This window comes from Lissotriton helveticus, chromosome 11, assembly GCF_964261635.1.
Source record: "Lissotriton helveticus chromosome 11, aLisHel1.1, whole genome shotgun sequence".
NCBI lineage: Eukaryota > Metazoa > Chordata > Amphibia > Caudata > Salamandridae > Lissotriton > Lissotriton helveticus.
Genome location: NC_136072.1, coordinates 930,097,453 through 930,109,189, shown reverse-complemented (window position 1 = coordinate 930,109,189; position 11,737 = coordinate 930,097,453). Strand labels below are relative to the sequence as shown.

At 42.2% G+C, this 11,737-nt stretch overlaps 1 protein-coding gene across 2 annotated transcripts in view; it reads right to left on the bottom strand.

Annotated features, from left to right (window-relative positions):
- Nucleotides 1–2,823: 2,823 nt before the first annotated feature.
- The window catches only part of LOC144792296 (SEC14-like protein 2), a 418,489-nt gene continuing 409,575 nt past the window's right edge, over nt 2,824–11,737 (bottom strand). For both annotated transcript variants that reach the window (XM_078667243.1, XM_078667244.1), the window contains exon 12: nt 2,824–9,455. In XM_078667243.1, the coding sequence (XP_078523369.1) occupies nt 9,307–9,455 (149 nt within the window). In that variant the 3' untranslated portion in view covers nt 2,824–9,306. The remainder of the gene's footprint in view (nt 9,456–11,737) is intronic.

Genomic DNA, 11,737 nt, shown 5'->3' with positions numbered 1-11,737 from the left:
TCTACACAACTCTACTATATGCTATAAAAACGCACTCTACAACACTCTATGCCAGCGTACAACACCGTATTAAACTGTATGCCCCTATACAGCACTGTATAACACTCTATGCTATTCCAAGACAGTCTACTCAACTCTATGCCACTCGTCGACACTGCACTCCATGACAGTCGACTCCACAACACTAGTTGACAATACTTCACTTTGACACTCAACTGTACTGTACGACACACCACTCCACAACACGCCACACCACTCTACAATACTCCCCTCCACTATATGATACGCCATGCCACTGCACTTTAAAACAGTTTACTCCACTATAAGCAACACCACTTCACTGTATTCCACTCCACAACATTAGACTCTATGAGAATACACTGTACGACACTGTCCTTTATATACTCTACAACACTGTACCTAACAACACTCAATTAAATGACATAACACAGATTTGAAACATATTTTTATTAAAAATAAAAACGACTTAAATTTAATGAAAAAACAAATGTTAAAACTCAGTTATAGTTAGGAAAAAAACTTTAGTTTAAAAAAGTTATAGCTATAACTTACATTTCTGATTTATGCATCACTTATGTTTAGAATTCATGCACCACCTTCAATTTATTATATGTTGTGCACCTCTGTCCACATTTGTCTCGCATCAGTCGCCACACTACATTAATTATATCTCGAAAATGTACCATGCAATGTGTTATGAGAAATGATGTCATTTTAGATATCATAAATCGTATTATAAATGCTATGATTTCACATACTATATTTCATCTAAGTTATATAATATGCAAGGGTGTAGCCAGTGCATGAGGAAATGGCAAATTATAGTTAATATGGTAAATAATGTCTGCCAGTCTAGCATCTAAGGGAAAACCTAATGTGATTCAAAGAGTTGGGGCAACTTTCCCTAAATAACTATTATTTGAACCTCATAGCAGTTTATTAAGAAAGGTGATAGATGCACAAAACAGCTAGCTCAGACATGCATGGTGTGATTCCAGGCAACTTTCTAGGTTATTCAGATTACTTCGGTATTAGATAGATTTAACCGAGGCTGAACTAAGAAACACATCCATGGTAGGTTCTAAAAAGCAGAGGTCCACATGTATGAACAGTCTTACCACAGGTTTTGTGCGTAAAGTTAACAAAATGTCTGCACCTGCAGAAAGTAAGTACCAACGTTAAAATTCCTTGCTGCTTTAGTAACCTCCTACTCGCGGACGAAATCCCTATTGTTATGGTTTCTGTCGACTGAGGTGAGTAAACTTCAAAGTTAGAGATTGTGGTGTTTGTTACCTCATCAATGGTATGCACGTGTTGTCGTCTTGGCCTAGATCAGGTAAGAGATTGTCAGTGCATCTAGTAAAGGTTCAACGCATGTCACGTTTTCAACACTATTAATGAACAATAAGATGAATTATTTGGAAATTTATCTGGATGGCCTGAAAATAAATCTGGAATAGATTCGTCCGTCCTGGACCAGGCTTGGACAACCCTGTTCTAATATTGAATCTGCCTTTCAGAGGCCATCTTTCTTGTGACTGGCTAGACACTTTCAGAAAATATTTGTTCGGTTTTAGATGAATATTCAAAGGATGTAATGCCAGAAATTAAGGTGGAAGAAATAACTCTTGTTCCTAAAACGGCAGGGGCTGGGAAACTGGGTAATTTCTCCGACTTGCCCGCACTTTCTTCCTTCTTTTTGACTCTACACTCTTAAAAACTGTGCGTCTCATCTTGGATGCTGGTCCGAACATTAACTGTTTGCTTGACATGGAGGGTGAAGGTCTCCTCAACGGTGAAGTACAACTAAAGTCGAGGTCCTCAAAATCAAAGGGGACCTCGATGGCGAAAGTTAACTCAACATTCACAAGTTATCAATGTCTAATTTTGTGTGTTTGCAGGGTAAACAGGGGCAGTAACAATGCGACTGAGAAACCTGAAGGGATAAAATTGCTTCCAAAAAGTGCTGAGGCAGAGAAACCACCTGCTGGTGACTGGGTTCAAACACCATACCAGATGGCTCTTTCTTTTTTCCTTATAAATCCCTGGTAAGGCCTCAGGTAAGCCCACTCTACCGTTTGCCTTCATTTGTGGGATCTCTAGACTGATGATGTAATCCTCAATACAATGTATGCTAATCAGGAAGACAGACCACACAATATGTTTGATTTGTCATGTTGGGGCGTTTTACAACAACCGGAAGGCGACTCAAATAGAGCAAACGGCTTAGAGAACAGTTGAGACACTCGGACAAAAAGAGGTAAACTACATTTTCAACCATAACAAATGAAACAGGAGCCAAACACATAGCAAATATCCTCGGATTGTCAATTAAGCAAGCAATCTGCTTTACGTGTGATTTTCCACGAGAAAAGTAAACCCAAAATAATATTTATTCAGGGAGCAGAAAAATAAAATTCGTCAAGTGACTACTAGGCCGCCGTCGGGCAGATTAGCACATTCTCCTATGTAAAAGATGATGCCAGGTTGCACCCTGCCTGTTTTGTTTTTACTTTTTCAAGAACTAATGTTTAATGGAGCTGCACTTTAACTTTAGTTAACAGATTACAACTGAATATTAACTTTTTAGGCATGTTTACCACAAAATTATTTTCAAAAAATGAAATGTTATCCTGCGTATATGGAGAGATATTCTCATGTTTAGAAATGCACTGTTTGGAATGTGAGACAAAAGTACCTTTTACTTCCAAAATTCCTTCGATCTGGGGGGTAAGTTTGGATTTTCGAGAAAAGGGTATAAAATACCAAGTTGAACATTAAGCAAGAGAGTAGAAACAGGAAGAGTTTTAAATAGTTTATTTTCTATTGATCAGAAACATAAAGAAATCCTTTTATAAATCTAGACATTTATATCGCGGTTCTTATCTTCCCTAGACGAGTCTGAGCAGAGAAGGCTGGGTGGCAGAGAGAGGGCATTCATGAGGCGTGACAGCCGGGGTTTAGTGGTACCTGTGGCAAGCAGCTGCAGCTTCAGGAACTGCAAATATTCGCGCTAACCTGCCCTTTGAAAATAAAGACCCCCACACGCCATGCTGTGAATACCCCCACCTGCCATCCTATCTCCAGTATGGGAAAGCCACTAGTGTGGTCCTACTGTCCACACCGGTTAAGAGTGCTGTAAACATTTGCCCTTGAAGGCATCACAACTGCTACTACTATAATCAAACAAACATTGAAAGTAACTCATCAGTTTTAAAGTGCTAATTACAGCGTCGCATAAACAATCTGTTAAAAACATCATTACGAATACCCAAATTCCACCCCAAAAACATTTGAATTTCTTCTGATTCGGGGAAAGAGGGAAATGACTTGCTAAGAAACTTACAATATAACTGATCAGACGTGGACTTGTTCCAATGCCTGGAGGGGCGCAGAAGACACTCAGCCAAGCCACTAGGAACATACCATTTATCGCACACTCAGGCAGGCCACAATCAAAACACTATATGGAACACGTAGGCATGACACAGGGAACATGTCCTGTCGCACATCCAAGCTTACCATATCTGACATTATCTGACATACCCAGCCATACCACAGAACATTTACAATAGGTCATGCACAAGAATTCCAGTGTACTTTCTGTAAGCGCCTCAAGTATACTTTAAGGTGCACAACCTATAGCACTCCTACAATGAGCACGCCACATACGGCACACCCATGCATGCCATATGGCAGTAACATATGGCATACTCAGGTATGCAATGTCGCAAATACCATAAATGTCAGAACCAACCATGCACAAAAAGTATAACACACAAGCGTGCCAAAGTGTATATACTGTATAACACACCCAAGTATATCATATGGCACACCCCGCTGGGCTACAGGCGCACACCATGTGGCATATCTAGACACAATGGAACATTCATCATGTGGCACTCCAAGGAATTACAGGAAGCACATATTGTATGGCACATCCAAATAAACCACAAACCAAACATCCCACCATACCTTTACATGGGGCATATGGCACTCCTTGGCATGCCATTAAACACATATGCAATGGCACACACGTGCATCAGACAACATGCCATATGACATACCTGGGCATGGCAAAGGACTCGTATTACTTGCAACACACTCATGCCAAAAGATACACACCTCATGGGGGCAGAGTCAGGCATCCACACAGTACACACCCAATGACCTACAAAAATAGTCTAAGACCAGGATGTTCTAGCCCAACTTCATTATAACAGGAATCAAGGTTTTCAAATGTCAGATATCTCTCAATATCTATATATGTGTCTCTGGTTTCTACACGTTTTTACTTTTCCTTCTATTTTATATGTCTACACAGTCGTCTATTATTGCAGCACTAGAATGCTCACGGGTGGATGCTTAGCGATATACAGTTCACCGTGGTTTGGTATGGTAATGTATAGAAACTGGCATGTGCTATGCAATCTCTTCTATACAGTATAGCACAGACTTTATAGTCGGACAGGTTTTGGTATGTGCTGTATTGCGTGCATATAGCTGCTATACAATAAGGTACACTCGTCATATACTGTATAACATTCATACGCTCACCACAAGGCACATGCATTAAAGCCCACCAAGGTATGTGTTAGCCACGGGCTTTATGGCACAGAGAAGTACGCCCAGATACTTTATGATACGCATTCATGGTACACTCGGGCATATCGTTGAGCACATTTCATACAACACACTTAAGCATGCCACAGATGCACACAGAGCATATTACACTCAGGTTGTTTCAAACATTTTTCTGGAGGGAAACTAAAAAAGTGCTGTTGTAAACAATATAAATCAGAAGAAGCTGTGAGGGTGTTGGGACTTCTTGAGTTGTGAAGGAGAGATGCCTCGGTTTTATCATTAGAAATAACACTGCAAATCAACAATGCCTGAACAATGTCTGTACCCGCTCATTGAAGCAATGTGGCTGGTCATAGCCAAGTCTGAAACAGGAGATGTCGGTTTTCTTGAATGTGCAGTGAGTTTTTGGTTCGTCAAATTTTGAATGTTTGTTCATTTTGTCACAAAACTTTAGTTGAACCTTCTGCGCCTTATGTAATGAAAACATAGTTAAGACATCAACACATGGAGAAGCAATGGTTGAATATTCAGCACCATGTGTGATGAAACAATGGTTGATCCTTCAGGACTGTGAGATGAAACAATGGTTTAACCTTCAGCATCATGAGCGATGAAACGATGCTTGAGCTTTAGGATGGTGTAATGAAACAATGATTGAACCTTAACGAAGATGTATAATGAAACAATGGTTAAACTTTCAGCATCATGTGTGATGAAACAAAGGTGGAACCTTCAGCAACATGTGCGATGAATCAATGGTTGAACCCTCCCTCAGCAACATGTGTTATCAAACAATGACTGAGTCTTCAGAGCTATGCATGATAAAACAATAATTGACTCTTTAGAACCAGATTTGGCACATACATTTTTGGTATGTTTGTCTATTATGTACTATGGTATTTTATGTATCCATGGTGTGTAAAAGCAGTTGCCATGTGCTAATACATGTCTTAGGGTGCCCAATGTACCTAATAGCGTTGAGGAGAAAGCTGCCTTGTGCCCTACCATGGAGTTTCCATTATGCCTGGAAACCCACGGATTATAACAGGGAGCATTGCTTGAGTATGTTGCATACGAGTGGGTTGCACCAAGCATACCCATGTATTAAAGGTCCAGGACGATTTATGTTTGTCCATGACTAGTTCTCGATTTCCTGTTTTTTCTCTTTATAAAGTGTCCTTACCATAAGGGTGGGATGTTTGTGTCTATCATGTTCAGTGATAAAATACTCCAGAATTTTGTCTTTTTGTATCCACGTTGTATCATAATTGGATACCCAGCAAGTAGCATAATAGCAGAGAATCACCCATAGTGATGCACACCAAATTAATGAATTCCACAAAAACTATAGGGGTTATGCCCATAACAGACCAAAGGCAATGACGAACATAATGCCATGTATTCGAAACCCAAGACCAAATTCTAAATGTGCTAAGTAGACATCACAATGAATCAGTAGTAGTGACCAATCAGGAAAGTCACCTTAAAATAGAAAAACCTTTGATGTCATACAGACGTAATACTCCATGACTAGCCTTTCAGAACTCGTCTTACAAGAAGGCACAAAATTTGTAAACAAAGTTATATTTCTAACTGGTAGAAAGACACTATAGGTGTTGGAAATCGCACATAGCATCTGGAGTCACAGAGAATTATATTGGTACCTATCTCTTGTCATAAGAAACACTTTGGTCATCTTTTACAAAATGTTAAGTGCCATTCTACTTGGGTGCATGAATATGTGCATTTGCTCCCACTCACCATCTGTAGACTGAGCAGTGAGGCCAGAAACAGATACTTCATCTCCTAATTTACAGGTGGAGCGTTGCTTGCATATGCATTCGTACGGACTAATTCGAATTTGTTAAAGATTATTTAAGGGCAGGATTGTATTATCCTCCCCGTTCACCTGGTGAATCCAAAGCTGTTTGCCAGTCGGGTATGCTGAAACATCAACTGTAGCTGCCGGGATAATTACGCATTCAATGATTTAACTGCATGTCAACTTAATTCACATATTTATTACCATGAATAGTTATCTGGAAGCTGTCTTTTTCAACAGGTTGCTATGGACTTTGATAATTTGGTATTGATTTTGTATATTTTTTTATTACTGGTGTAGTATTTACTATTGTCTATTACAGGTAATAAATACATTGTTTTATTCTGTGATAATCTGCTTTATGATTTCCTAGTCATGTTTTTGGGGTCTCCATGATGTACATTTTCCACTGATGTTCCTCTTTGGTCAGTACCACTAAGTCACTGTGATGAATACATTCCCGAATCCCGCTGTGGGGTTTTTGCCTAAAGTTTCGTACACAAAGGGCACCAATATATTTTATGATACTCAAAAGTTACGACTTCTAAAAAGTTTAAAATGTTTTTACAAACAACTCCTCTCCTACAGGTACAGGCACAAAGAAGGAACTCCACAGGACAATAAAGAGATGCACTTTTCAGTCACTCTGGTCCACTGGTCCTTTCATTTGCAATTTGTCCTCTTCCCTCAAACATAGGGGGGCTCTGCCCTCCTACTATCCCCTTCACTCATTTCCACACCCAAAAAAGCATGTCCTCTGTCCCTTCACTTGCAGAGGGCGTTGGATATGGATGACTGTGATCAATGTCGCTGTTTTTGCTAGTCTGACTGGCGGAATAGATCCTCAAGTGGTCACATCAGCTTCAATTCTAATCCTCAGATTGCAGCTGGAATGGCTAAAATAGGCAAGGGCTAGGCCTATACAACATGGAGCAATTATAAAAAATATTAGCGCTTCTCCTTAACAATGCACCTACCTTCCCCTACCTCCTCACATGCTACTATCTCTTCTATTGCGGTTGTTCTACGTCACAGATGGGTGTAAACTAAAGCCAAACTCAAGCCAGCAAAAAAATTATAAGTGAAATTCAGACTATTTTATGTCTTTTCCTCAGTCTCTTTCACTCACGCCCTTCAGCAGGTTACACTCTCACAAGCTAGGATTGGTGAGGTAGAAACCACATCCCGAACTAGAAAAAATCAGATTGTAGTCTCCAGGTGGCCAAGTGCAGAATCCAAACATCAATGGTTGCAAAAGATCTGAGGAAGATTGTTGACCTCTTACAGGTGAAGCAGCAGCGTACCGACTTTAGATGGTCTGTGAATGTTCATGTTTCACCAAATCAAAAGTCTCTTAACAAACAGAGGGGCAGCTTAGAACCTGGATGTGTGCTGTATTAACATGGCCAGAATGATGGTCCAAAATCTTAGTTACAGCGACGCTGAAACCTTATGATGTCCTAAGCAAGCGTTTTTTCTTACCAAAGTCACACAAAGCATTGCCTCATAAGAGGCAAACTCTTGTTGTATAATCTGTTCTTGGACAATGGAGAACAAAACTACTCCTGAAAAAGAAGTGGAGCATTACAATTGATCAGACAGGATGCTGTGGGAGGAAAGAGATGGTCTGGGATGAGAGAGACCCTGACAACAAAGTAAAGGGAATGAAAGATCTAAGAATATTCGGGTCTATGAGTGAGAGTGGGAAGGAAAAACATAGCGGTGTGAATGAGAGGCATAAAATAGCAGCAAGCACGAGAGCAAGAGAACATCACGAGAAGCCGGACCAGTGGAACCGTGTCAGTGACAGCAGGGCTGCCTGAGTGAGGGATAGGGCAGAAAAAGTCATATGAATAAGTGCACAAGAAAGGATGGTGGTGATGAGAGAATGTGCGCCCAGGAGGACAGTGAAAAAAAACAGCCGAGCAGAGCAGTGTACGTGAGTGACCCAAAGAATAGTAGCATGATAGGAATAGGAGGGGTCGTGGAAAACACAGTCCAGCTGGTGAGAAGCCAAACCCCAGGAATTCAGAGCTCTATGAGTGGGAAATTGTTGGGAGGAGAGTGGCGAGAGTGAGGTGACGGGAACAAAGCAATAGTAAATGAGGGGCTACAAGCGCTGAGGGTTATGAATGAAAGAGAACTCACAGAATTGAACAGTGGGAATCAGGTGTGGAAAGCTGAAAGGTGGGAATGTTAAGAGCTTTGAAGAGCTGACAGGTAAGAATAAGAGGGGCTTATGTGTAATGTGTGGGAATGACAGAGACATTTGAGGGCTGCAAGGTGGCAACAGAAGAAATTTGGAAGAGCTGAGCAAACTGGGGGGGCTGACATGTTGGAATGAGAGGGATCCCAGGGAGCTGAGACGGAATCGGTTAACTTGACAGTAAGAATAAGAGAAGTACGTTTGAGCTGATCGGTTGCAACCTAAGAGATCTTTGAGAGCTGCAGTGTGTTCATGGAAGAAGCCTGGGAGATATTAGCAGTGGGAATGGCAGAGGCATTAGAGAGCTGAAGGGTGGGAACAAGTGAGGCCCACAAGAGCTGAGCAGTGAAAACGGGAGAGGACTGGGAGAGAAGAGTGGCGGGAATGGAAGAGGCCTCTGAACGCTGAGCAGTAGGCATTAAAGAGGCCTTGGGGTGCTGAGTGATGGTAATTAGAGAGGCTTGGCTGAGAATGAGAGCGCTCACAAAAGTCACGGACTGTAATGGAAGCAGACCAGAAGCACCTTGGGGTAAACATGAAAGACACTCAGGAGGGTTGATTGACAGGAATGAGCAATCACTAGAGCTCCAGAGGCGGAGAATTCCAGAAGACCAGAGGGGCAAGATCTTGGAGACCCCCTGCTGAGACACACAGGCAAGAGGTTCATTTAGGATTAATCAGTAAGACTAATGGCCCTTTCCAACTGGTTTCCTAGGTTTTGGATGCTGGCCTCGGAGCCTCGGTCTGGTAACAGCACCTCTACGGTGTAGCTTATCTTCTTGGAGTATAGGTAGCTGTAGGTGTTGTCAAAACGTAGGACATCTGCAAAAAAACACAGAATAATAAGAAACATACACTAGGTGATCCCCATGTGCTTATCAACCCTCATTTACCGTACTTTATGGGTCATTTCTCTCCACTCACACATTTAGCCTTCCCAACAGACCAAAGCTTGCCTTTAACTCCCCGATACCCAATATCATCATTTGACTTTCACTGAGTCATTGTTACAATCTGCATTCTCCTTGAACTCAATCTCACTACATTGCCTCTTTAGAAAAATATCACCACCTACCTGCCCTACTCCGATTTGGTCTTTATATTTATCTTCAGACAAACCCTCACCACCTGCTTCCTTCTCAGTGCCAATCTCATCATGTCTCCTCCTAGGTCAACTTTCATCTACAGGCCTCCTCCTCCTCAAAGCTGATCTCACTCACCTGCCTCTTCTTAATAGCTAATCATGTCACATTTCTCCTCTGTAGCCATTTTACCCCATCTTTGCTTGCATTATGTAGCCTGAGACATCCAAAGCCTTAACTGCTGCATAGCTGTATAAACACTACATCATTTCTATTTTAACATGTAGCGTTGAAATCCAGCTTACATTCGTAATTGAGAACTAAGTGGCTATACACATCTTTGTACCATAGAGACAAATGCAACACAGCTTTAACATGCCTCTGCATGACTTGTCTACATATTTTTTTTGGGGGGGCGGGGAGGTGGGGTGGTATATAGCGTGAACTAGACCCGAAGATATCAGAACGCTTTACATGAGCACCAGTTGAATTACAGACGACAGATTCATTTTTGTCAGACACGGGGAGATTACGTGATTTGCCCAGAATCACAGGATGCTGAGCGTCCCTGCCGAGACTCGAACCAGGTTCTCCAGCTAGTCGTTAGGTCACATCCTTACCCTTCTTTCAGCTCTAATAGGGAGGAAGTGGACTAGCTACTCTCTTGCTAGTTGGCTAGCTCGACATCACTTGCATCCCGTCTACTTTATTTTCTATGTTCTTGACTTGCTGCCAACAGTCTGGCTGGTCCTCCATTCTCCTCTGCCTGGGGCTGTATTCAGTGGTCCTTCCTACATTTTTACTTGACTTTCACTTGATCCTCTTGCATACTGGTCCCGGACGCTACCGATTTTTCTAGTTTTTTTGCCCAGCTGCATACCGTTTTTTAAAATACCAGTTAACATTCCCCAATTCCTCTTCTGTGACATTCAATGCCCGTTAACAAGTTCCCACAAAGGTAAACTCCTGTGGTGGCTGCTGCTCAGTACAAATATGTAACACTTACGTCCAGGGCCGGTCCTAGGCCTTCTGAGGCCCCGGGCGAAAGGGAAGATGTGAGGCCCCCCTAATTGAATATTGCGTCACAAGAAGTGACATCACAGAAAGTAACATCACAGTACTATTGATCTTATTTGGCATCACTGAAGCTAACTAATGTGGATATCAGTAACATGGACAAAAAGTAGAGGGGATGGAAAACAGGTGAGCAAATATCCAGATAAAAGGAAATATTGCAATCAAACAACCACACACACACAACCACACACAGCCACACACACACAACCACACACACACACACACAACCACACACACAACCACACACACACACAACCACACAACCACACACACACACACAACCACACACACACAACCACACACACACACCACACACACAACCACACACACACACAACCACACACAACCACACACACAACCACACACACAACCACACACACGCAAAACCACACACACACACAACCACACACACCACACACACACACAACCACACACACAACAACCACGCACACAACCACACACACACAACCACACACACAACCACACACACACAACCACACACACACAACCACACACACACACACACACACACTACCACACACAACCACACACACACACAACCACACACACACACAACCACATACACACAACCACACACAACCACACACACACGACACACACAACCACAACCACACACACAACCACACACACAACCACACACACAACCACACACACAACCACAAAACCACAGCCACATAACCACACACACAACACACACAACCACACACACACAACCACACACACACACACAACCACACACACAACTACACACACACACACCCAACCACACACACAACCACACACGCACACAACCACACACGCACAACCACACACGCACAACCACACACACACCACACACACAAGCACACACACACAACCACACTCACACAACCACACACACACAACCACACCAAGCATTGGCATAGCTAATAGATCTCGCCTTTG